General features: G+C 39.2%; 1 protein-coding gene across 7 annotated transcripts in view; it reads right to left on the minus strand.

The window, feature by feature from the left end:
* The window catches only part of L3MBTL3 (L3MBTL histone methyl-lysine binding protein 3), a 122,680-nt gene that overhangs the window by 61,767 nt on the left and 33,259 nt on the right, over positions 1–27,654 (minus strand). For all 7 annotated transcript variants that reach the window (XM_003898195.5, XM_003898196.5, XM_021937896.2 and 4 more), the window contains 8 exons: positions 26,527–26,659; positions 24,579–24,663; positions 22,256–22,347; positions 19,922–20,026; positions 13,592–13,727; positions 11,648–11,739; positions 8,892–9,043; positions 1,921–1,997 (listed from right to left, as the gene is read on the minus strand). In XM_003898195.5, coding sequence (XP_003898244.1) covers positions 1,921–1,997; positions 8,892–9,043; positions 11,648–11,739; positions 13,592–13,727; positions 19,922–20,026; positions 22,256–22,347; positions 24,579–24,663; positions 26,527–26,659 — 872 coding nt within the window. The remainder of the gene's footprint in view (positions 1–1,920; positions 1,998–8,891; positions 9,044–11,647; positions 11,740–13,591; positions 13,728–19,921; positions 20,027–22,255; positions 22,348–24,578; positions 24,664–26,526; positions 26,660–27,654) is intronic.

Below are 27,654 nucleotides of genomic sequence, written 5' to 3' on the forward strand. Positions count from 1 at the left end.
TTCTTGACACATGCTGACTTCTGTTGCCCAGGCTGGAGTGCAGTGGCATGATCATAGCTGACTGCAGCCTCGAACTCCTGGGCTCAAGCAATCCTCCTGCCTCAGTCTCACAAACAGCAGGGACTACAGGTGCATGCCACCTCACCTGGCTGACTTTTAAAATTTTTTATAGAGACAGGGTCTCACTATGTTACCAGGCTGGTCTTGAACTCCTGGGCTCAGAGTGATCCTTAGCTCAGCCTCCCAAAGTGCTGGGATTACAGGCATGAGCCATAGGTGTCCAGCCTTTGCTTTTAAAAGCCTTTGCTTTAATGCTTCATGATTTATGTCAATGCTACTTCACCTTCAAAATAGTACTGGAATAGGTCAAGACAGAGCTTTCCTCCCTTTAATATGAGAGAGAAAACTCGGGGAGTGGATGAGACGACTTGCCCTGTACAGAATGACTGGTCCTCCTGGTGAGTGCAAATGATCAGACACTCTATGTGAGAGATGGAAACCAGCTGTTCAATGAGATTTGAATCTCAATCTTGCAGCTTACATGCTGCAGGCTACGTTCAAAAACAGCTCCTAGTAAACCCAGGACTCACCCTGTCTCTGCGATGAAGGCAGTCTTCATTACTCCTGTAAGTGTCCACTAAGCAATCGCCTACCGCACAGGGATACCTTCTGTTTGATGACCCCGTCTTTTCATACCAGCAGTGGCCATGGCATCTTAAGTAGTGATGTACTCAGAAATAACACTGTCTTGATTGTGAAGAAGCCACAGAATCTGTTCTTTTGTTTGTTTGTGTTTTTTTCTTTTTTTTTTTTTTTTTTTGAGACAGAGTCTCGCTCTATCGCCCAGGCTGGAGTGCAGTGGTGCGATCTCTGCTCACTGCAAGCTCCACCTCCTGGGTTCACGCCATTCTCCTGCCTCAGCCTCCCGAGTAGCTGGGAGGCTACCACGCCCAGCTAATATTTTGCATTTTTAGTAGAGACAGGGTTTCACCGTGTTAGCCAGGATGGTCTCATTCTCCTGACCTGGTGATCTGCCCGCCTAGGCCTCCCAAAGTGCTGGGATTACAGGCGTCAGCCACCGCGCCTGGCCCAGAATCTGTCCTTTAGCACACAAAAGAAACTCAAAATGATATAAAACAAGGACACTGTTTATCAGCAGTTACACTGTTCCCGGTTAAAGAGACAGCAAAGGAGCTGAGAAGGCTCTATGGCCAGAGGCAGACAGCAGAAGCGCCTGAAAACTTCAGCGAACACAGAGGCACTACCGGCATGAAGGTGCAAAATCTATTTTAGAACCAGGAATCACGACGGAAAAAAGAAAAGTGAGCGTGTGAGTTATAAACTAAGTAAAAAAATCTAAAGCCTCAATTTCTCACTTAAATGTGAACATCGTACTTCTGTGAGGACTGATGCTGACATGAAGTCTGTTCTCCAATCTACACACAACTGCTGTCCCTCTTATCCATTTTTCTGGACTTGTTCAAGCCTTAGACAATTTGCTTCTATGGTTAGACAATATATTTAAATATATACTAATATAAAGTCTAGAAATGAATTTCAAGTTGAGACGTGAAAGATCTTTTAAAACAGAACTTATTTTTTTTCCGAGAAAGACAAAATTTGCGACTCTGTTATGAACTAAGGCAATACTTAACATAGTTGAAAGTACATCGGGGTGAGCAAACTAACACCTGCAGGTCGGCTGCCTGTTTTTGTAAATAAACTGTTACTGCAACACACCCACGCACAATGGTTTACCTATTGTCTATGGCTGTTTTTGCACTACAATTGTTTTGAGTAGTGGTGACAGAAACTGCATGGTCTGCAAAGCCAAAATATTTACTATCTGGCCCTTTACCGAAAAAGTCTGCCTACTCTTGAAGTCTATGAGTAGTATTAGACACATTAAAAAACACGCACCTGGTGGAGTAATAAGGGTTCTTCTATGTTCTTTACACCAACCAACTGGATGAATGTGGGGACTCGATGCTTCACACCTGTAAGTTATACAAGTTAAAAAACTGCAATTATCAGGACAAACTCACAAAAACTAGTAAAATAAAAAGAAAATTAGAGATCATGAACACTTTACAGAGAGTTTTATTTATTACAATCAATCTAATTTGGAAAAAAATGCTAAACCAAAGAACTTTTTAATATATTAATACCAAGTGGATTTTTATTAGATAAATATTATATGGATTTGACACCATGCAATTTTCTTTTCCCCACAAATTTTGTTATATCCAGTAACTTCAACTACAGCAAAAATGCAAACATAATATCATTAAAATCTATAACTTAGATTCATTAAAATCATGTAGAACAATAAACTTAGACTGTGTGTACATAGGCAAACCAAAATTATTTCAACATCACTAAGGGTAAATGTACAAAGGAAGTCTTATGAACAGCGAAACAAAGAATTTTCTACAAAATGTCCTAAGTGGGTGAGATTAGCACACAGTCAACCAAGCCAACCTTTCTAAAGGCATAGCCTGGGACAATAATACATGGTGAGTTCATGTAACCACTACTGAATGCTGATTGTTCTCAGAACTCACTTCAGTAGAAAATACCTTTTTCTTAATACTTAAAGGCTTCTTCCTTTATTCAGTTGTTATCTCATACTGTCCCTACCACAAACTATTTTTCTTGTCATTATTTTAGGAATATGAGAAGAAAACAAGCACTGCTGGGTCAATGCCAAGTTCATGCTGCAATCACTATATTTCTTACAATACGTATTTTCATAGAAGATATTTTAATACACAATTCATTAAGATGTACTTTTATAAATCATACAAACAAGGCTTTGGGGCTCTATTTCCAGATACGATAGTGTTTTCCTTAAAAAATCATTTTGGTTATGGATTATTACTAATGTCTTACTGCCTTTATTTTAGGAAAGGATGTTAATTCATAGGTGGCATCATAAAAAATGAAAATATACAATATTTGTTTAACTTTTTTCCTTCTCAATCTAATATAACTTAGAGAGTAGTTTTTATAATTATCTGCCGGACTCACAGTGTTTATTTTAAAGTAGAAACACTGAACATGACTGTTGATTTTACTGGATATATAAATTGCAATTAAGGAAAATATTGCGGCCTCTTAATGGTCACTCATTCTTGTACTATCTGAATCTAATATAAAATTTAAATAATATCCAGACACTGATCAAAGTCACCACTTAAAACAAAGAAGCTGTCTCAATAGAGAAGATAAAAATATTGCTGTTTTTATCTATTTTACTTATATTTTCTTAATAAGTAAACAACACTTCACTCAAAAGTTGGAAGGCTGTGATAGCCTTTCTGCTACTATTGTAAAACAAGTCATCTCTTAGTCCCATCTAGTGTTCAAAAGTAGAAATGTAACTGAGAAGAAATATGAAGAACAACTAAAGGTAGAAAGCAAGACAAAACATTGACTGCTATACTCTTCCTTTCTTTTGGGTTTTTATGTATATCATGAAAGAAGTTCATTTCAAAATTTTTGAAGTACATTTCACATATAAAAGCAAATTATTCATAATGACTGCTAAGACCCAATGAGACTGAGACAGTAAATTCTCAAAGGGCCAGAAACCAAAGAAATAACTTATTTTAAAAAAATCCATGCTTACGATATAAGGATAAAGTTAGGAGACATGAAGATCCTCATTTTACGGAAATCAAAGAGGTTAAGCGATTTCACCAAGCACTTGGGTAGAAAAGAAAGGGATTCTGGTTTTGTCAGTCACAGCCAAAAGTTAAGCAAAAACTAATGCACACACGCTGGGCTCTGCAGTTTCAGACGGAGTCAAAGGAGAACATTGCAAGACACTTACTTACGGAAAACATCAAAGTCTCTCCATTCAGCAAGAGTGGTTTAGATTATTTGAAGAAATACAGGACACTTGGCTTCTCCACTGCCTATAACCCAGGGCATGATGACTCTGCCAATTTATTACCCAGTACCCAACTCTCCTGGCTCCCCTTATATGTGAACTCTTCAGGGCCTCCACTACTCTGCACTTTACTACTAAACCCCAAACCTCATCAGCCTGAGTCATCAAGTGATCCTTTCCATCCCTAATTCATGTTCAATTCTATTACCCACAGTAGCTGTTTGAAATATTATTAATTTGCTTCAAGCTTAAAATCTTTCATTAACACAACGAATACTTGGAAGAGATAAAGGTGATAGCATCTCATCACCCTCTATCAATTTTTCCTTTTACTTCTTCTTTTTTTCCAGGCTGAGGGGAAAAGAAAGTTTATTTCTTCCTGAGGCTAGCTGCTCCTAGGAGACCTGGTCCCACCAATAACCCATAGTTTCAGAAATCACCGCTCTCTCCCTCCACAGTGGCCTCCTGCCTTCTACCTAAAAACCAAGCTCAAAAATGCTCATGGTGCAGGGAACCCTCCCTAGAAGTCAAGGCGACTTCCTCTTAAGCAGTGATCCATTTGCCTTCAGCACTAAACTTCTCTGCTTAATATCCCTTATTGCTCTTCAACTTTTTGCAAGTCAGTTTCTGTTCCTAAAACTCTTATTTTAATCCCCACGACACCTGATGGGACAGGTATTATTATTAATCCCTTTCAGAAGACAACTGAAGTTTAAAAGTGTTAAGTAATGCACTGAATAAACTGGCTGCCATTACCCAAACACATTCTACCCCTGGGCCGAAACACAAGCAAGTGCTTTCCTTAGCCAAGAATATTCCATCCCAACCTCTAAGTACCCAGTCCTTCTTAGTCAAGCTCAAATCCCCGTGTCTTCTAAGAAGCCCTCCCCAAGAGCCCTCCAGTGAGCTTGAGTCAGTCCTTCCCTCCAAGTGCCATCACCCCTCCAAGTGGTTGGTTCTAAAAATTAAGCACTAACCACCATCTAACCCTGCAGCCAAGACAGTGGTGTTTAGTTTCTCTCCTTCCCCAGACCGTGAGACCCTCAGAGCTGAAGTTCAGAACAGCCCAGGTTCCATTCATCTCCACGACCTTCCCATCACCACCACCAACCAGAGCTTCCCAAATTTAACCAAATAGTGACAAGCCTATTAACTGACACTGCTCTAAGTAACTGACAACTTTTCAACATGATTTTAGGGAGACACATAAAATTACTACTGCTCTTAATCTGTAAATGTAAAAGAGATTCATCTCTAAAAAAAAAAGTTTACACTACACTTACAGGCAATAAGGAAAAGGCCCACTGCTATATTTGTTCTAATTCACTAACAACGCTTTTCTTTTTCATAGATCTTTTTGTTGCTAATTTTTGCCCTGACTCCACTGGGACACCAAAGTACAATGGAATCAAAAATCGCTGAAGCTGCAACCTCATTCATTCAGGCCTTCTACTAAACAATGGGCCAAATCCTGTTGTCAATCCTTCCGGATCCCAAAAGATAAGGGTACATGAAAACAATATTTTTTAAAAGAACGGTTCCTTCCTAGTGCCTGGAAGAAAAGAGGAGGTGACTGTTCTCATTGTGTTCTGCCCCAGAGCCCAACCTTCAGGCAGCGAGAAGAGAATCAGGAAAGAGGCTGCAGTGGTGGGAGGGCAGCAGTACCCTGGAGCTACTCTCCCCATGGTACTGACTACCTTCCTGGGTCCCTAAAGTCCTTTCTAGTGCCAATATTCTATTATATCTAGGATTATTCCTAAATCTAACCAACTGTTAAGGAGATAGAATCAAACAGCTACCAACTATCAGTAACAAAAGCACAGAAGAAACCCAGAGGTAAAGCCATTTTTATTCTAGTATATGCTATTTTCCTTTCATAGAAGACTACTTTTTAAATCCTACATACATTTTTATCATGTTCCTCTTTGGAAGTTAGAAATGTTTTATTGCAACTAAACATGTAGTAACACAAATGTATACAGACACATATATATTTTCAAATTCCCACTAATGTAAACAAGAGATATAGAATTACTATTCAATTCAAAGCAAAAAATATCTCATTTCCAAACTATTTTAAATTGGGAAAGGCAATCCAATCTGTAACCTCAATTACATACCTAAGTAATTTATGCAGATAAAAACCATTCCAAAATTCAAAGATCAAAGAGCATAATATTTAGTAAAAGTGGAGAAATTCCAGAGCACTTAAGCAATTTCCACTGTGCCTTAACTGCATGTTGAGGAAGAGAACACACTGTTTTCATTTTCAGACAATTAACAAAATATGATTCCGTGTCAGTAGCTGGAAGTCTAAGTAATTCTTAAAGTACATTCCATCCTAAAAATAATTAGTTTGTGCTCATAAAAGCACAAAACTCAAGTTAAAAGAGATCAATTTTTTTCTTTTCTTTGTATTTTTAGAACCCAGGATCTTTTTAGAATCCAGGATCTTTTCTAGAACCCAGGATCTTTCCTGTTTGTTTCCTAGACGTTTGGCATTGAAAAATGAATGTGGCGAATTCTTCTAGACTCTCCCCTTACTTTTTTCCACAATAATGTTTTCAAAGGCAACGCATCTTATGTCAAATCGGCAACTTATACCTCTAAAACACTGCAATACTTATGAGACCACAAAAATTAAACTGACATTCACCTATTTTGTTTAAATCAGGCAAAAGCTTTAAAAAAATTCTCCCCCAATAAACCACAACTTTAAAAACAAAATATTCTCATTTCAACAGATTCTAGTTATTGTTTTAGCATCATTTATTAAGAAAAGGCCTAGAGCCCAGTTATCACCCCAGTAGTGCCATCATCACAGTCCACCAAGCACAGAAGGAGACAAACAGGTTTGATTCAGGACAGATTTAGACTATTTCCAAAGTTAAAGTTTTCTCATGCACTCACCCATTCAAAATAGGTATAGAAAATTTTTTTTGTTTTCGAAATTTTTGTGTAGTCAGGGGTCTCGGTATGTTGACCAGGTTGGTCTCAAACTCCTGGGTTCCCACCTTGGCCTCCTAAATTACTGGGATTACAGACATAAGCCACCGTGCAGGCCCGACAATTTTAAATAAAACCAAAAGCACCAATTTACAGTAAATAGGAGGAACAGAAGAACACAGTAAATAAGATGAGGTTTCAATGAGGAAATCAAACTGGGAGACTCAACAGCACAAACAACCTGGTGTCTTTAACAAAAGCCACAATCAATGAGGAAGAAAGGAGAGAAATAGGCATCTGTAAATCAAATGAGGTCAAGCAAGGCAATCACAAAGTGTATACCTTATGGGACCTAAAACCAGAAAGCTAAAAACAAAAAAAACTCACTGAAACAACTGGAAGAAATATTTAAGTATGTTAGTAATATCATGGTTATTATTATTTTTTAAAAAATAAAACTAATTCCTCTCTTTAGAAGATATATACTGAAATGCTCTGATATCTGTAATTGATTTCAAAACAATTGCAGAGTTGGGATTTGAGGAGTAGGAATACAGAAGAAACATACTGGATATAAGTCGATAATTGTTAGTGCTGAGTAAAGGCCGCAGTAGGGCTGCTCTATTATTCTACTTTTGTGTATGTTAGAAACTGACTGTATTTCAATGAAAAACTTTTATTATAAACTGAATATAAAGATGTCCTATGAGGAAAAATTATGCTCTGCAGAAAAAAGCTGGGGAAAACAAACAAAATACTCGAAAGCACAGTCATTCCTTGGTGTCAGCAGAAGATGGTTCCAGAAGCCCCTCTGGACACCAATATCTAAGGATGTACAAGTCCCTTTTATAAAATGGCATAGTAATTGCATATAACCTACATACATCCTTCTGTTTACTTTATCTCCCATATACTATAAATCATTTCTAGATTACTTATCATACCCAATACGATGTAAATGCTATGAAAATAATTGTTATACTGTATATTTTTATTTGTATTATTTTTATTATTGCATTGTTATTTTTCTTTTTTTCATATTTTTGAACTGCGGTTGGTTGAATCGTGGATGTGCAACCCACAGATACAGAAGGCCAATTGTACTTGGGTCTGTGTAATCTAATCATGGAACTAATGGTCTACATTTTTAAAAAATTCTGCAAAAAGCGTAGGTAACATATAATGTAAAGCATTTCAAAAATATGAATAGCAAATGAATTTCAACATCTCTTCTTTTTTAAACAATGCAAGCAAAACTTATGAGTATCTAAGAATCCCATCTGAGAAGTAACGGAAATTATCGACGTGTCTACTGAATGTTTAAATACACGGATGCTAAAAAATAAGGTCAAAAAACAAACTTCCCTGACATTTAGCAATATTTACATAAGTTAATATTCACTTATCCTATGACATGAGCCATATTTTATATAAATATATCTGTTACTTCTCTAAAATGTTCTCAATTCAAGTGTACTCTAGAAGGAACTAAACACTTTAGAAATGCCTTTTACCAGGAAACTGAATTACAGCAATCAATGAACATGAATTTGTTATGAAAAATTCTTATTCCAACTATTTAATCAAAATATAATGGCTTTATTATAATTATTTTATAATTACATAATTGTAAAATATGTTGCTTTTACTACTTTGTGCAGGATATCCAAAAACTGCAAGGATTAAAAATAATATTCTTCAATATATTTTGTAGTCAGCTATTATGAATGTTTAAATTAGCTGGTGGGCATGAAAATAAGAAGGGAAGATTAAAATACGTGTGAACATATGTCGGGAATGTGGAGTGTGCAGACTGCACTTCCATAGTAGGAAGTCAACTGAAATACCAATCATAAAGTAGAATTAAAGGATGCTATTTAAAATATATCCCATATGGAACAGGTAAAAAATTAAAAATCTGTAATAGGAAAAAGTGGGGCAAAATATTGGTTTTTTTTTGTTATAAGCTTTGCTTTATTACTGTTTTTAAACCGTTTACTTGGATAAACATTACATTTTTAAAAGCACACAACAATGGAAAATGTCTCACCAATAGTCATAGCTCTCATCCCAGTTGTCAAAATGTACCAGGAAACGATTGTCCACCATATCTGTTACCGTAGCAACACAGATGAATGAGGGATTCTTTTTGTCTACTGCCTCAAGCTTCATACCAACTCGAAAGCCTGATGGGATCACTGTCTATGGAAACACACAGATTTAATTAGAGATAAGCACACACTTAACAACCGCAAGAACTGCACACTCTCTGCACCTCCTGCTCAAAGGCCCAGCATCCACTGCTGTATTCACATAATTTAAAAATCATATGCCAGTTTCACAGCAGGGTCGCTTTCCAACAAGCAGCAATAAAAAAATAAAAATGCCCTACTGCTACACCCAATTAGCTATCTGGGTCTCAAAATGAAAATATCCATCACCCCACAGAGTTTAAAATAATTAATTTTAACATGTGTTTTGATGCCTTAATTAGAAAACTATAATAGGTAGGCAAGTTTTATTCACCATACAGTTCATATTTTGTCCTTCTTTTCTTGATTACAGACTTAACAATGAAAATTATTCACACAAAATATGCACTTAATCAAGTTAAAAATGTGCATGAGTCAGTACAAATTCACTCCCACTTCTGAAAATATCTCTCAAAAGAGTACTCTACCGAAAGTAGGTCATCTTCATATATGAAAGGCTGCATATTATTACAACTTTTACTCAACACTACAGATACATTTTATTCCTAATAGCAGCAAAAGAATTGGCTGTTGATGCACACAGCTATTCAAAATAGTTGGTAACTTAAAGAAATCCACAGATAATCAGTCATTCAGAACATGGAACAAAAACAACAAAAGTTCTGTAAGAGTGCTTGAGGTTCAGTAATATATAAACATCTCTTACAATCCTTTGTGACGAATAATATCTTAATCTATCTGTCTCTACATATATATTTATATATGTACACACATATATGTAGAGAATTAAATGTCTTCAATTCTAGGGCTCAGAATCAAGCTTATTTGTCTGCAGATATATAGTATACCTAGATACCAATGATGCCAATCACGACACACTACAAGTCATTCCTTCCCTTTAAAAAATAAAACCTCTGTTCAGACTCAATTATACAGATATTATTCTAACTACTTAGGCAAGATAGATGCTATCTCTCATTTTAATATGATTATACAACCATCATTGCAAAAACGTAGACAGCCGTGTATCTGAAAAGGTTAGAATAAGTTGTGTCTGAATGGATGGAACAGGCACTAATGCTATACAGAAGTTTTTACTAAGGATCTAAGTACTGAAATTTATCCAAGTTCTGACCATAAATGTTTGAGTATTCTGAGGTAGAGGAATCTAGAAGTGGAAAAAGTGTCTCTTAGATACGAAATGGAGAGCCCAAGAGTAAGTTGTATGCTAGCAATGCATAATTTAGGAAGACGGTTCAAGGCAGTTCATCAAATCCCTGACCGAAGTCATCATCAGAGAACCAGACAGGGATTCGGAAACTTGGAGCAGAGAGGACACCAGGCTGCTAAGTCTTCCACCGAACTGACCTTCCTCCCTGGGATAAATTTTGACAGGGAATACCAACTGACAATGCACTGTTACACTTCGGCAATTACACTACCCTCTCAATTAAGATGTTTTAAAATAATAAGCTGGCCCATTAACACTATTAGTAACCTAAACACACACACACACACGCATGCACACAAACACAATTTGTCAGTTCTCTAATTCAACCTGGTTTGCGTTTGATTAAATCAGAGAACATTTCAGCCATTAGACTGATGCTCTCAAACCAACTGGTTAACAGTGTTTCCCAAATGGAGGATTTTTGGAATGAGGAGGTTTCTCCTGCCCTTGATATTTATTTATTTCCATTTGGAGGGAATGCTGTTAGTGAAACATTACTGCTTCTCTCCACTGTCTCACTCACTGCTACCTGCCTGGTGACTCCGGGAAGGAGGAACTGATCATACTAGAGAGAAAGCTGAGCTGCAGGGTGCACAGCTTCCACTCTGCTCTTTAAGAATCCAGTGTTCCCTGGGCTTGGGGGATGGGGGTGAAAGGAGAATGAAATCTCTTCAATTCTAGGGCTCACAATCAAGCTTATTTGTCTGCAGATACAAGCCATGCACGTTCTCCAACTTAGCTCTGACCATTTGTAAAGACGGCATTTTGGTTTTCCACTGGCTTGCCCTTTATTCTTTCCAATTAGATCAGAACTTGGGAAAAGAAAAATGTCATGGATCAAGTCTGCCAACGGAGGAACATGTTATGGAAAGTGGGAATACAGGTCAAGAAGTAGAAAAGACACACACATCCAGATTTTGCTTTTGTTTACTGTAAACAAAGCTATAAACTACAGTGAAAATACATCACAGTCTCCAGTGACCTCCTACATGTAAACTGAAACAGGGCTACCTTCATCTGGCTATGTGAATTCCATTTGAAGAGCACTCCCATATAAGTGATAATAACAATAAAATATCTCAGCCAATTTAGTTTTTTATGCATCTTAATTGTAAATCTCACCTGAATCTTATACTACCTTGTCTTCTACTATGCAATAAAAGAGACAACCATAATATGGCTATAAAACATATTTATTCATGAAGATTTTAAGCTAATTTTAAACTTTAATTAAGATAAGAGTACTCTATTTACCAAGGCAATATAATTTATTATAGTTCCTTGTTATCACTTGTAACTGATCCTATGAGACACTCAAAAATCTTCTTCCTTTGAAAGAAAACATGCTTTGCATGTACTTACTATATTCTGATTTTCAAATAATGACTTAGGAGCAGCTTGAGCTTTACATGTCTTAAGATAGGTCTGCCAATTGAATTCTTCTTCTTTATACCCTAGAGTAAGCACATATGAACAGACTGATTCAAATATCAAAATATTTTACACTTAGTTTTCCAGTCCCACTTTTATCTCTAACTCTAACATACCAAAATCAATCAAATGACTTTTTAAATAAACAAAATTTAACTCATAATTCATAACTATGTATATTTAGACTACATTTATTTTCAACAAACTGTATTATTATTTTCTAATTCTGAATGAAAGGTAATGGATATAAAGAAAAGGAATAAGGAAACAAATACGTATTATACCCAGGGCACTTATTATCAGGGTATTTCTACCAGTATTTGGGTAGAATTCCTCAGCAGTATAGATGCTAAACTAGAGTAGTCAAAATTCTTTATTTTTCTCTCACCTCGTCTATTTTGGGAAGACTAACTTATAGGAACAAGTGGGAAGTTGGAAATAATAGAAATGAAACAGGTAAAATCTTTTTGGCCTATCACTTCAAAAAGGACAATTAAAGGTTTATGAAGTAAGGATGCTGGCAAATTACAGTAAGGGAAATGTCCTCCCTTAATTTTTACAATTTCATTGAAGTTAACATTTCTTTTAAAAAGGAAATTGAGCATCTTATTTTATCTGCGAATATGCTTTCTTTTACATTCATTAAAGTCCAGAAGGCAGCATGAAAAAAACAGCTAATAATTTACCATATATAAAAGATCAATTCGTGAAAAGGCTTACAGATTTTCTTTCTCACCCTCATCTTTTCTATGCGATTTTGTTTAATCCTTCAGCTATCTGAAAATACCACTCTGCCATTATTTTTTCACTTAAAGGGATGGCTAATGCACTGAAGTCCTGAGATAGGCCAAAAATATCAACCTAGTAACCTTAATTTTTGACATAAAGTAAACAAAAATAAATGTAATGACTGAAAAAGAAGGGAATAAGATATTACTAAATATGGCCGAGCACGGTGGCTTACACCTGTAATCCCAACACTTCGGGAGGCTGAGGTGGGCAGATCACTTGAGGCCAGAAGTTTGAGACCAGCCTGGCCAACGTGGTGAAGCTCTTGCTCTAATAAAAACACAAAAATTAGCCAGGCATGATGGCAGGTGCCTGTAATCCCCGCTACTCGGGAGGCTGAGGTAGGAGAATCACTTGAACCTGGGAGGCAGTGGCTGCAGTGGGCCAGCATCACATCACAGCACTCCAATCTGGGTGACAGAGCAAGACTCCATCTCAAAAAAAAAAAAAAATTAAGGAATACTTTAGGGAGACAGTGAAAAAGATGATATCTGTTATTCTTGAACTTTGATGTAAACATGAAATAGGAAGATCACTGGGGGACTATAACATAAAGAACTCAAATAGAAGAAAAGTAATTGCTATGAGTTCAACCCCCTACCTAAGCCAATTTTTAGCGTTATAGTCTTCTTGCCAATCTCCTAAATATTAAGATCTATACGGTCATGCATAATTTCTCAGGATTTTCTATATAATGAAAAACTGATTTGAAAAATTAGTTTAAACCAGTTTACACTAAACTTAGTTATGTAAACTAATTTAAACTAATTTTTCAAATCAGTTTTTTCAAAGATATATGTATTTAATAACGGAAATTTGCAGGTAAACATTATTTGCAGCCAAAGTTGAGTATCATGCAAATGTTATTTTACATGAAAATAAGCATATGAACATACTTTATTTTCTTAAGTTGGAGTATACTTTTATTTATTTTACTTTAATAAATGTGGTTTCATCATGAACAATAAGGTTAAATTTGCGCCTATCTGAATTTTCATAAAGTCCAAATTCTTAACAATTTTAACGTAGCATGTAAGAAAATGAGTTTTTACTGAATTTAAAATATGAAACAAAAAGTGACAAAACCTTTTGGAGGATGGAGTTTGTGGCCAGTTTTCTCACACCACCCAACTGGGTGGATATCCAGAGCGTCTGCATTCACCCAGAAGTCATAGCAATCAGAATACCCATCAAAGTGAAGCTTTATCCGGTATCCACAAACCTGAAACAGGTACAACAGGTTGAACTATTTTTTTTTGATCCAGAATATTCATATATATATACAAAAATAAACATGGACACCAGGCATGATACAGTCTTAATGTTAATCAAACCACCCACATTAACAGCAATAAAACAACTAAACAAATATCCAGAATCTAAAGACAAAAGCTATTACATTGGGAAGAGCTGAGCTGCGGCATTCTGGCAACATTCTCAGTCACATTAGGAGCACACGGATAGGGGGCAAAGCATAATATCCCAAAAGTGCAGGTCCTTTCTCCACTCCCTACGTTGTACCAGGATGTGTCCCCGAGGTAAGCTGGAAAGCACACCAGCACAGCACACTCAGCTCTAGCATGGCCCCAAAGTGGATGCTCTGCCCTGCACTGAATGCTGCAAACCACAGCTGGTGCATATGCACAGAAGTCAAGCGTTTCTTCTCCACCAAAGCTGGGTTGGAAAGAAGAAAGAAAAGCATCTCTCCTGGTTTATTACTTGGATGAGACAGGCTCCTAAGAATGCTAGTAAGAATGTACTCTGTATAACACATGCCGTACATATGCCTACAGGGCCCCACTTAGGGACATTCTGAGTTAGAAGGTCATATAGGCTTATGAGACCTGAGCCGGATCATACCCTCCCCCTGGGCTTTCAGAGAGAAGGTTCAGCCCCTCGGACTTCTTCCCACTAACACAAGCAGATGTGTTCAGGTAGAAACACATACCACACCAGACCTCTACCCGCTCCGTGAGCATCTGTCCTGCAGAACCCTGAATGATGGACTTAGACCAGAGTGCAGAGCCAGGACAATCAATCCTCAAATAGTGAGGCAGCTGTACAGTTACTGTCATGGCAAGTTCTCTAAAACATATTGCTAAAATTCAAGGGGCAGAACACATAACAGAGAATGAGTTAGTTTATGAGAAAATTAGACATGTGGGGGTCCACATGTATATTTATGGGTATATGATTATGTATACATATATGTATTGTGTGTATACATATATATAAGTGTATGCATTTATATACATACATTAATATACACACATATGCATATATACATAAACACACAGTAAAAAGAAGTCTGGATGAATATTTGCCAAAATGTTAATAATGATTTCTTCTAGGAAGTGGTAGTAAAAACGAAAGGGTAAAATGGAAACGATGGACTTTTAATATTTTCTCTTATATATCAGTATTTTTTCAATTAAAATGTATTGATACACCACATACATAAAATTTACAACTAAGCTGACTCCCCGCAAAGAGAACAGTCTCTCCATAGAACTCAGACTGGAATCCTTGGGAAATACAATCTCTCAAGAAAGGCAGGAGATACCGCCACTCCCCGCAGCCACCTCATTCAAAGAAGGCTGCTTCTCTCCTCTGACTCACAGTCAGCTGTCTCTGACCGATCCTAAGAGCTCAGCCCTTCAGTAACTTACAGCCTGTAGTTCCTCGTGGGCACACAGTTCTGAGCTTCTGCTTCCTTGAGCCAAGCTCTCTCTGTTCTCCCCACAGTCTCTATCTCAGGCTCACTGGAAAGTTATGCTTTGAGAAACAATCCCCCACATCCTCACCCTCTTTGCCCACAGTCATACCTAGCTCGTCCTTCTCAAGCCCTTCCCCAAGGCTGCTCACGTTCCCAACTCTACCTCCTGCAGACACAGGAGGGGTTGCTGCGTCCCACCACACCATGGATCCTAGGCCAGTTCTCCTCTGAGGCTCGAGCCACATGGCTGAAGCAACTCTCCTCCTCTTCTTCGCCCATGCTAACCACCCAAACACTTAGCCCTGGCTTATTCTTTTCCTTTCCATCTGAGTACTTTCATCATCCATACGGATGACTTATCCAACACCCTGGCGTTTTGGCTCCCTTCCTCTCTACTTCAAGCCCTCACTCCCATGAATCTAGTCCCCAACAAGAACTGCTCTGCTTCTTAGTATTACATTTAAAAATCCAACCCTGGGACACATACTCCTATTCCAGTCTGTGAACCCAGTTACCCCCAGCATGCCTCTTCCTCAATCTCAACAGAAACTCTAATCTCACACTGATCCCTCTACTTCCTCCCTAGCAGCGCCCCTCACCCCAAGTCTTCCTTTTCTAGCAATACCTCAAAAAACATTTTCTTGACAACATTTTTAAATTTCTGCCCTAATATCCTTTGCAAAATATTTGCCTGGTGACAATCCATCATTTCAGGTATCCATCTTGTCTCCACCTAACCGAGTCTAGTAAATGCTGCTGGGAAGGAAAAAATGACATACCGCCAGTCTTTATTATTCGCATATTGTATTCCACATTTGTGAAGTCATCTACTTGATACAATTTATTTGTAACCCCTAAATAATACACTCTGCAGTGTTCGTGGACATGCACAGACTGACAACACTTTTGAGTCACTCAACATGCACGTTCCCAGCTGAAGTCAATCAAGAAGGCGCTTTACCTTCTTGTTTCAGCTCTCGTACTGGGAACAAGAGTCTTTTGTGTGGTCTATTTCGTGCCACATGTTCTACATTTTTGTGCTTTTCTTGGGTGATGCTGCTGTTTAAAATGGCCCCTGACACAGTGCTGAGGTGCTGTTTAGTGTCCCTAAGTGCCAAAAGGTTGTGATGTTGCCCTACAGAGAAGAAACTTGTGCTAGGTAAGTTTCATCAGCCAGGGGTGATAGTGCTCGCTCTCGTGAGTTCAATTTTTAATGAATCAACAATATATATTTAAATGAGGTGTCTTTAAACAGAAACACACATAAAACAAGGTTACATACTGATCAGCAGATGAAAATGTGACCAGAGGCTCACAGGAAGCTAACCCTCTACTTCCCCTAAGAGCAATGGTCCATACTCGGTAATTTGTGGAGCATAATTACTGCGAATAATGAAAATGAACCAACAAGAATCAACTCCACCTGAATGCTGGGCTCTGCCACTGCCTAGCAATTCTCCTAGATGGTGCTGTCCAACTCCCTCTCCCATTCTTCACTGTGGTCTTTTCAAATCCTCTTCCTTCTCCTTCAGCTTCTAATCCCATTTTCTCCATCCTCACTCTCAGCCAGTAATTTGTCTTCTAACCCAAAGATGCCTCAAATGTGTGCCTCCAAACAGACAAGCTCCCCGTATCCACAAGCCCTACTTCTTTGCCCCTCCTTCCTGTTATAAAGCAAGAGACTCCTCCGTCTGCCTAAGACTTGGATCTCCACATATATTGTGTGGGTCCCATCTTCTCCCAGGCCTCTTCTCTGAACCTTCCAATACTCTACTTCCTAGTGGCTTCTTCAGAATTCAAATACTATGTTATCTTACCATTGCATTGCAACGGGGCAAAAAAAAAAAAAGAAAGAAAGGCAAGAAGGGAAGAAGGGAGGGAGGGACGGAGGGAGAGAAAAAGAGAAAACTAATATGAAAAGTAGCAATATGCATCAAAAATTTAAATATAATTTATACGTCCATACTTTTCACCTGGCAATTCTAGAGATAGATCCTAGACCTACTTACAGATGTAAGAGGACGCTCACTGGACCCTTGTTTTTTTTTTTTTTTTTAATTTTTTAATGAAAAAATGAAGCTCACTCAGTTGTTCAATATGAGAGCAGTTAAATGAATTAAAGTCAATTCCATAAAATGGAGTACTACCCAATGGTTAAAAAGAATATGTATGCCAGGTGTGGTGGCTCGTGCCTGTTATACAAGCACTGTGGGAGGCCAAGATGGGAGGATTGCTTGAGCCCAGGACTTCAACACCAACCTGGGCAACATTATAGGACCCCATTTCTAAAAAAAAAAAAAAAAAAATTAGCTGGGCATCAGGTGGTACACGCCTACACAAGAGGTCCCAGCTACACAAGAGGCTGAGATGGGAGGATCGCTTGTGCCCAAAATGTTGGGGCTACAGTGAGGCCATGTTCACATCACTGCACTCTAGCCTCGGTTATAGAGAAGAGACCCCGTCTCAAAAAAAAAAAAAAAAGTGTGTGTGTGTGCGTCAAAAACAAAATGCAGTACATACTATTATACACAGAGAAAACATCTGGAAGGCACACAGTCAACTGTTAAGGGTCATGCTCTCTGGGATATGGAATACGGAAGGAAGGAAGGGGGATGGGAAAACACTCTTACACTATTAATAGTTGAAGTTTTCAGAATGAGCAAACATTACTTTTATAATAAAAAATAGGGAAGGTAAAATAAATCTGCAAAAACCAAAAGCTGAAAAACAGACATATATCATAAAAATTCCCTCTCTCTTTTACAGTTAAACTTCTCAAAAGCAGTCTATACTTACTGCTTCCTCACAATCATTTTGTAAAACTCAATTCTGTTCCCAAACACTCCAATTGCCCTGGCGCAAGACACAATTCCCTCAGGCTCCTTGAGAACAATCACAGCTTCTGACACCACTGCTTCTTCCCCACTTCAACTGCCCAGTCTCCCTGGTTCCTATTGCAGGCCCCTCTCCTGGTTCCTTTCTCTGACTCTCGCTGTTCCTTTTCAGGATCCTGCTCTATTCTTTCTCCTGCACCATTCTCTTACTTGATGGTATTCTTCAGGGATAGCGACTCACGTCTTGTCCTCTCCCTGGGCAATATCATCCACTTCAAAGGACAAACAAATCATCCACCAAGAAACTCTGACCCTCCCCTTCCAACTCAAAAGGGTCTAACAAAAACTCGAGTCCAGGAAGGAGAGAACATACAATGTCTGATCAAGTTTGAGAGTGACAGTATTCTCACTGTAAATAAAATCTACAAAAATGTTCCACAACAGTTTTCTGATATGAGTAAGAGAATCCAGTTACTTCCTTTCACTACATAATACACGATTACAAGCTGCAAGTTCCTTTAACACTCAGTGCCTCAAGTTTCTCATCTGAAAAATGGGAGGGAATGGGTTCTACCTCAAAAGGTTGTTTTGAGAACTAATAAGAGCTAACAGATGGGCCGAGTGCAGTGGCTCACGCCTGTAATCCCAGCACTTTGGGAGGCTGAGGCAGGTGGATCGTTTGAGGTCAAGAGTTCAAGACCAGCCTGGCCAACATGGCAAACCTCATCCCTACTAAAAATACAAAAATTAGCCAGGCATGGTGGCACGTGCCTGTAGTCCCAGCTACTCGGGAGGCGGAGGTTGCAGTGAGCCGAGATTGCGCCACTGCACTCCAGCCTGGGTGACAGAGCGAGACTCCATCTCAAAAAAAAAAAAAAGAGCTAACAGATGAAAAGTACTTCGATTAGCCGCAGGCACATAGTATACCCTATGTAACCGTATGTTATCATTGACTGAGGCTGCCATGATCTAGCTACCACATGGTACTGAGTTCTGCAGAAGCCAAGCTTCTTATAAGTTCATTAGGTAATTAAACAATAGCATGATACCTAAAACTAGTACACAAGACTATCTTATTCTTTTGGGAGGAATTTTTTAAATAGATAGACTTCTGGCTCAAGGGAGGGAGCAAGGAGGAGGCTAGCACAGGAGGAAACACATTTTTTAAAGTACTCTCAGTAACATATGTATGTATAATTGACTTGGTCATTTTTTCCTGAAAAATTTCATACAGATACCTTAAAATACTTATATATATATATGTGTGTGCGTGTGTGTGTGTGTGTATATATATATATAAAAAACTATCTGTTGGTCTGTTCCTTATGTTAAGGAATACAGTAAGGCAAAGGAAAGGCTATAGAATCAGACAGACATGGGTTCAAATCCTGGTTCTACCATTTTGAAGCTGTGTGGTCACAGTTTTTAAAGCACTCTCAGTAATATATTAGACTGAGATCTATATTTACATATTTGGCTTGGTCATTTTTTTCCTGAAAAATTTCACAGAGATACCTTGAAATACTGAAAAAGAAAACAAAACATAAGTATCTGTTGTTCTGTTCCTTATGGCAAGGGCTATGGCATCAGACAGACACTGGTTCAATTCCAGGTTCTACCATTTTGAAGCTGTGTGATCTTGTATCTACTACTTCATCACTCTGAGCCTCAGTTCCCTAACCTACAAAACAGAGCTTGAGAAAAACCACAACGTGCACAGGATTCTTATAAAGATTAAACGAAATAATGCACACAAAACAGTAAGCACCGTGCCTGGCATGAAATACAACCAATGGCAGTTTTTCCTCATTTTAAATCCCCATAATCACCATTTTATTTTAAAAATAAAGATGAGGCAAAGCTTACCTCTGCCACGGTGAGGACACAGTACACAGACTGATGCTCAGGATCCACGCCTTCTAATTTCATGCCAACTTTGAATCCATTTTTGTTATATGGAAAGGACTGGTGCTAAAATGCAAAATGACAGCAGCTTTAGTCCCTTATCCCAAAGGCCTAGTTAAAAATGTAAATAGTTACCATTTTAAAAATAAAGACTATTTAACCAAATACATAATTTCTAAAAATCCACAGAAAAAGAATCAATTAAAAACCCAATGAAAAAATGGACCAAGGCCATAAATAGATCCTAGGAAAGGAAATGTAATGCCATATACCCTTTGTGTTTTACATATTTGAAAAGATGTTCGACCTCATGCAGAAGAGACATACAAAGTAAAATTACACTAAGATACGTTTCACCTGTCAGGCTGATAAAGATCAAAAAATTGGACAACACTGTGTTGGTAAAGCTGTAGGAAAACAGATACATGCACACATCACTAGGAAGAATGAAAATTGGTACAACCTTTAGCAATTTCATAATATCAATCAAGAAATTCTTTTTGACACAACAATTCTAATTCCAGGAAATTACCCAAGAGATACTCACACATGTGAAAAATGACTGGTATAGAAGATTATTCACCAAAGCATATAGCAAAAGATTTGAAAGTATATATGTATGTACGTGCAAATCAATAGGGAGCAACCTAAATTATTACAGAACAGGCCTAAGATGGAATACTATGTATTGCTATAAAAGAATGGTGAAGAGATTCATGACTCAGGATGGAATCATCCTCAAACTGTCAAGTTAAACAAAAAAAGCAAAGTCCAAAAAGTATACAACATATGTTACCATTTGGTTTAAGACAGAAAGGGAAGGATCTGTGTGTATATATATATACACATATACATTGCTTATATGAACATATAATTTTCCAGGAAGGGAATATAAGAACTGGTAACACTGGTTACTTCAGGAGAGGCAAACCTGGTGCCTGGGGGACAGGGCTATGAGAGACATTCTTTATACTATTGCAGTACTTTTATATTTTGAATCACATGCATTCATTACTGATTCAAGGAATTAGCTACATTTAAACTTTTTTTTTTTAATGTAAAAAAGTCTATTCTCTAAAGGACCAAAGCTACAGAAAATAATTACAGAGAACAAGTTTATATGTAATTACTACTATATTTAAATCAAATATTCTTAATGTAGATGTATCATCCTAACATTTACTATTCATCACTTTTTAAAAGCTTGCTATGTTCGTACCTACATAAAAATACATCTATGGCTGATTAATTACATACCATGATTAAATATAATGAAATAATTTAAACCAAGTGTCAGCAAACGCCAGTCTGTGGGTCAAACCCAGAGCACCATGAGTTTTATAAACAGTCTTACTGGAAAATAGCGATGCCCACTTGTCTACATATTCTCTATGGCTGCTTTTGTGCTATGACGACCTGAGTTGTTGCAACAGAGGCCACATGCTCTGAAATGCCTAACATATTTACTATCTGACCCTTTACCAAAAAAGTTTGCCGACTCTTGTTTTTTTGTATGTGTGTTTGTTTGTTTGTTTGTTTTGAGACAGGGTCTTGCTCTGTTGTCCAGGCTAGAGTACAGTGGCAGGATCGTAGCTCACTGCAACTTTGAACACCACGCTCGGCTATATTTTTATTTATTTATTTTTTTAGAGGTAGGGTCTCACTATGTTGCTCAGACTGGTCTCGAACTCCTGGCCTCAAGTGATCCTACTGCCTCAACTTCCCAAAGTGATGAGATTGCAGGCAGGCGTGTACCACTGCACCAGGACCCCAACCCTTGGTTTAGTCCAAGGACATCGACTGCTACTCAGAACTACATCTGATATCTATATTGTTAACTGATTTTAAATCACTTATGACGAAACACTTTTATTGTAGCTAATATAATATAGTGACTCATATTTAGATGTTTTGTTGTGATAGTATGTAAATTGAAGTAACTCATTTTTCATCTCTCAAAGCCACAATCGTGTCGTGAAATTTCCTAAGATTTTTTTCTTCATCTGCTAGTTTTTCATGGTAGTATTAGTACCCTGTTAAAATTCATGATTGCAAGCTCATAAAATGCTGAGAGAAAAGAGCACACATGTGTCAGTGTGCACCCACACATGTGGCATGGGGAAGGTACGCACACGTCAATGTTAACTGCCCTCCATATAAACATATGCATGAAAAACTGTATGCTGAAAAAATGATCTCAAGTCAAATTTCAGTGGAAACAACAATCCTAATTCAGGCTGGTATCCCTTACTGATCCTGTGCCCTTACAGATCATGTCTCTAGAAGGGTCCATACCTCCTTGAACAGCTTCGCGGGCACTGCCACAGCTTTCTCCTCTTCCAGATAGGATGCCCAGCACCACGCTTTCTTTCCTTTAGGAGGCAAACCTGAAAGGCAAGCGAAACTGAAATGACAGAATTTCCAAATCTAAGCCAGCAGTGCTTCATCTGTGAACTCACACTTCCCTGACTGATGATACTCTGCCTGGCTCTTCTCTGCCTTCCAGGGCTGGTATCTCTCAGTCTCTCTTCCTGGCTCCTCTTCCCAAGAACCAAGATAAAAACCGAACTGTGGTTTGCACCCTCAGTGAGGAGGGTAGGAGATGGAAGTGGAAAAACTTAGAATAAAGGAAGAAGACAGCAGGAAGTCAAGACAAAACACTACCACAGAAGCTACAGGAAGGGGGAGCTTCTAGAAGCAGGATGCTCAAAAAATTTTCCCTAAGAGATCAAGAAGTTGAGGACTGTGGAAAGGTCAGTGCATTGAGTGGCTGCTAATCTTGAAAAGGAAGGAAAACAATCAATATAGTGAGAGGCAGATTTTTAGGTGCAAAAAGAATGCATAAGTGATAAAAATAATGGAGGCACTTAATATTCGTTTTATGTATTTTGGATTAATTAGAAAAAGACTGGAAATGAAGGAAAAATATAATAGCCTGATGGGGAGCAAAGTTGAGAGAAAGGTACTTTGGGGATGAGACTGGAACAGGCTAAGGTAGAGTACACAAAGAGAAGAAAAAAATCGGAAAACTTATGGAAAAAATGTGACTGAAGGAACAAGGTCCCAGAAGAGCCAGGGGCCTGGAAGTTCATCCGGGGTAAAAAAGAAGGGCAAGAGAAAGGATGGTCAAAGAAACAGACATTTCGAGACAGAGCGCAGAGGAACTGAGGAATTTACACCCTTCATCTCAGTGACGTAAAACAGAAGGTCAGCTCTGAAAAGACACAAAAGTTAAGCTGTGTGCCTGGGGCAGGTGAGGCTATTTCCGATTTTTTAAGGAATTAACAGAACAAGGCTAGAATGCACCCCAGCACTGAGGAGGAGCGCCTGGTCCATGGCCCCGGTTTGTCGGGACAGTATGACTGTGCAGGCTGTGAGCTGAGGCAGGCAATGGGATAGAGCCTAGCGGGGGACACCCCCCAGGGCCTCTATGGAAGTGACCCAAGGTCCACACAGAATAAGCAGAAAAGTACATCGAGACAAATACTAAAGGGAAGGGCTTCAGGGCCGGCTTCCTCCTGGAAATAAAATGCCGCATGAGGAACAATGGAACAAACAAAAAAAAAGGGCCAGGGAAGGTGGCTCGCGCCTGTAATCCCAGCACTTTGGGAGGCGGACCCGGGCAGATGGCTTGAGGTCAGGAGTTCGAGACCAGCCTGGACAATATGATGAAACCCCATCTCTACTAAAAATACAAAAATTAGCCGGGCGCGGTGGTGTACAACTGTAATCCCAGCTACTTGGGAGGCTCTGGAAGGGGAATCACGTGAACACAGGAGGTGGAGGCTGTTGTGAGCCAAGATTGCGCCGCCATACTTCAGCCTGGGTGACAGAGTGAGAATCCATCTCAAAAACAGAGGGGAGGGGAAGGGAAGGGAAGGGAGGGGAGGGGAGGGGAGAAGAGAGGAGAAGAGAGCAGAAGAGAGCAGAAGAGAAGAGAAGAGAAGAGAAGGAAAAAAACAGGTTCCATGCCAGGAGCTCATATTTTGAGAGGAACCATTAAAAACCTAAAACTGTGGGAAATGAACAAGAACAGAGGTTTTAGTAAAGACGCAGAGGCAAGAAACACCTACTTGATGAGGGGGACAGAGAGAGAGAGGGAGAGAGGGAGGGGGGGGGAGGGAGAGAAGGAGGGAGGGAGAAAGAGAGGGAGGGAGTGAGAAAAGGAGGGAGGAGGGAGAGAAGGAGGGAGGGAGTGGGGGAGGGAGAGAGAAGTAGGGAAGGAGAGAGAGGGAGGGAGGGAAGGAGAGAGAGGGAAGGAGGGAGAGACGGAGAGAAGGAGAAAGGGAGGTAGGGAGGGAGGGGGGAGGGAGGGAGGGAAGAGAGAGAAAGGGAGGGAGGAAGAGGGAGCGGGGGAGAGAGCAAGAAAGGGAGGGAGGGAGGGAGGAAGGAAGGAAGGAAGGAAGGAAGACAGTTCTCATGCTTACCCTGAAACCACTTGAAAGTTATGAATTTTCATTTTTTTCCTTATCCTCAAAATCTCAAATCTTTATTGACAAAACTAAATCAAAGAAAATCCTGAAGTAATACTTTAACTGCCATGACTAAAATTTCCACCTGTGTGAACCATTTTCAATTCCATAAAGTTACAAGTAAGACTTTATTTTCATCAGCTCACCCTGCTTTAATACAGCCGAATCCCCTCGTCTTTTCCTCCGCGCTCTCTGCGAACCCCTCAGGATTCTTACATCTTGTTTGTTCTCCTACAAAAAGAAAGGAAAATTATGACTTTACAGTTCAAGAAATTGGCACCAGTGAATAGTTAGCTGTCAGAAAGCACTTTTTCTGTTGTTCTTTTCTTCAATTTTACCTTATAACTTTTAAGGAAAGTAAGAATAGAGTTCATTTGAAAATTGTGTTGCTTTTGGCCTGAGGTTATTATCAACTAAGACCGTATCCATGTATTACCCACTGGAAGGGCATGGACACCGCTCCCCGCTCCTTGAAACACTTCCGCCCTCAGCTGCGTGACCACTCCGCTCTGATTTTCCTCACGCCTCACCGGCACCTCTTTGTCTCCTCTGCTGATGTCTCCTCCAATCCAGTTCCCTTCTCTACCCTTTCTAGTCCCTTTCCCTGGGTTTTCAAGGTCGTTTTATAGGCCAGATACTCCCAATCCACATCCCCAGCTTCCTCTTCCTGACTCCATGGGGCTGTACACAAATGCCTACTTGGGCTCTTCATCTGGATAGTTAATCAGCATCTCAAACCCATCAGGGCCAAAGGACTCTTTGTTCTGCACTCCACCCTCATCTTCCCATTCTCAGTAAGAGACATGATTATCCAGTCAATTGTTAAAGCCAAAATACTAAGCGTTATCCCTGATTTTTCTCTTTTCCTCACACACTCTGACAACCCTACCTCTACTGATTCCCAAATCCACAGACTTCCATCTTCTTTAGCCTTCTTACAGGTCTGGTGCAATAAACTCCTAACTGGTTTCCCTGATTCCACTCAGGGCTACAGTGGTCATTTAAAACATACATCATATCAAAGCATTCCCTTGTCTTAACTTTCCAGAGGCTTCCCCTGAAACTCAGAATACAGTGAACACCCATGACTCTTGTTTACCATAAAACTCTACATGCCCTGGGCGACACGTACCTCTTCAACTTCATCTTACTCCAACCTCTCCTAAACTACAGTGACCAGACTTTCTTTTATTTCCTCGAACAGAACATGCTGCGCAAGTTCTTACCTTGAGGACTTTCCTCTGGAAGTTCTACTACCCACAAGACGCCTCACCCTTAACTTCACATAGCTGGCTCCTCTTCATTAATGAGATCATGCTGTTCATGTCATTGTCTTTGGGAGGGCTCCCTTATAACCGGACCTAGAGCAGTGAGCCTATCCTAATGCCCTATTTTAATTCTCAACGTAGCACTTATCACTAGGTGACATTTCTCCTGTTCACTTTGTTTGTAGATTAAATACCCCCTAAACAAGAATGCAGTGTCTCTGCCAGGAGAGACTCTGTCATCTATCTGTCTTATGCATCCCCTGTATTCTCAGCTCCCAGCACAGTGACTGGCAAGTAACAGTTGTACAGTACTGATCTTAAGGGAAACGCTTCCAGATCTCAAAGTTCCCTTTTCCTATAGGACCATTAATAGATGCTTTAGGAATATGATATTTATGTTTTAATTCACACATTTTGAATGGCTTTTCCCCAAATATACCTCATATTTATGTGCCATTTTTTAACCACTCAGATAGTTTTATGAGATCTGTCTGCAATTTAATGAAATTGGATTGGCATTTTGTTGTCAAGAGGAATTTAAGATTCATCTACAAGATTGAATGTGTTTAAACGTTCCCTTTCACCCTAGCACTAAATTTCAAGACATCCCACTTTTTCACCCTGAGAGAAGGATACTATGTTTATGATTCCCATTTTGAGATCAAGACAGCAAGGCGCAGAGAGGCCACGTAACTTGTTGACAGTAACACAGATAGTCCTGGAACCCACATGTGAACTCAGTGGGCTCCAGAGCAGTGCTTGTGACTGTGATGCTACCCACTAAAGACGCATCCCTGCGCTCCTGGTGTCAGGCAGAGGCACTCACCATTTCATCATCTCTCTCTTCTCCATCCTCCTTGGGGTCCACTTTCAGAGATAATTTTGGTTTTTTCTTCCGACTACACTTAGGATCTTCTTCCTCGTTGTCTTCTTCTATGTCCCTTTCTTCCTTCTGATCTCTGTTGTGTTTATAAACCCAAAATAGTGACAAGAGACAATACCTATCAAACATCTACTTGTTGATCATCAATGCAACAATCATTTAAAAAAAAAAAAATCACCCTCCAAAGGAAAAATCTTTAACTATCAGGAGAAATCTGTAGGCATGAGACTATCATATATCAGGAACACTGAAAACCACTATTACATATGACATCTGTCAGGGCAGAAAATGAAAATAACCCTGTATATTAATTTCAAAAGGGGGCCAGCGATATGTATGAAATAGGTTCTAACAAGTTATTTGTCTGTCACATCTACCATCTATACTAATAAAATAATTATTTAGAGATACTTGTTTTCAGGGTCAAACAAGGATCTAGCAGTTATTAAGAATGAAAAATCCGGCCAGGCGCAGTGGCTCATGCCTGTAATCCCAGCACTTTGGGAGGCCGAGGCGGGCGGGTCATGAGGTCAGGAGATCAAGACCATCCCGGCTAACATGATGAAACCCCATCTCTACTAAAATACAAAAAACTAGCTGGGTGTGGTGGCGTGTGCCTGTAGTCCCAGCCATTCAGGAGGCTGAGGCAGGGGAATCGCTTGATCCTGGGAATGTGGAGGTTGCAGTGAGCCAAGATCACGCCACTGCACTCCAGCCTGGCGACAAGGTAAGACTCCGTCTCAAAAAAAAGAAAAACAAGACAGTTCCCAAGCCTGTGCTGATTAAAATACATGGGAAACGCCACTGAAATATAAATGTCCAGTCGTTTCTTTGTAGTATACAATGATATGCAAGAAAAACACCTGCTTGGCAGTAAGCTGAACTTTGTCAGACAGTCCCCAAGTGGGAAGGTCACACACCACTGCCAGTCACAGCTGATGCCGCTGTCTCATAATCCTCAGTCCACCCCTTCAGATCATCAGTGACACAACTCACTACACTCTTCCCTATCGCCATTTCCACACAGGTGATTACAAATCAGTGGAAGCTTTATGCCATATGTGGAGTTTT

The sequence above is a fragment of the Papio anubis genome, chromosome 6, assembly GCF_008728515.1.
Source record: "Papio anubis isolate 15944 chromosome 6, Panubis1.0, whole genome shotgun sequence".
NCBI classification, from domain to species: Eukaryota; Metazoa; Chordata; class Mammalia; order Primates; family Cercopithecidae; genus Papio; species Papio anubis.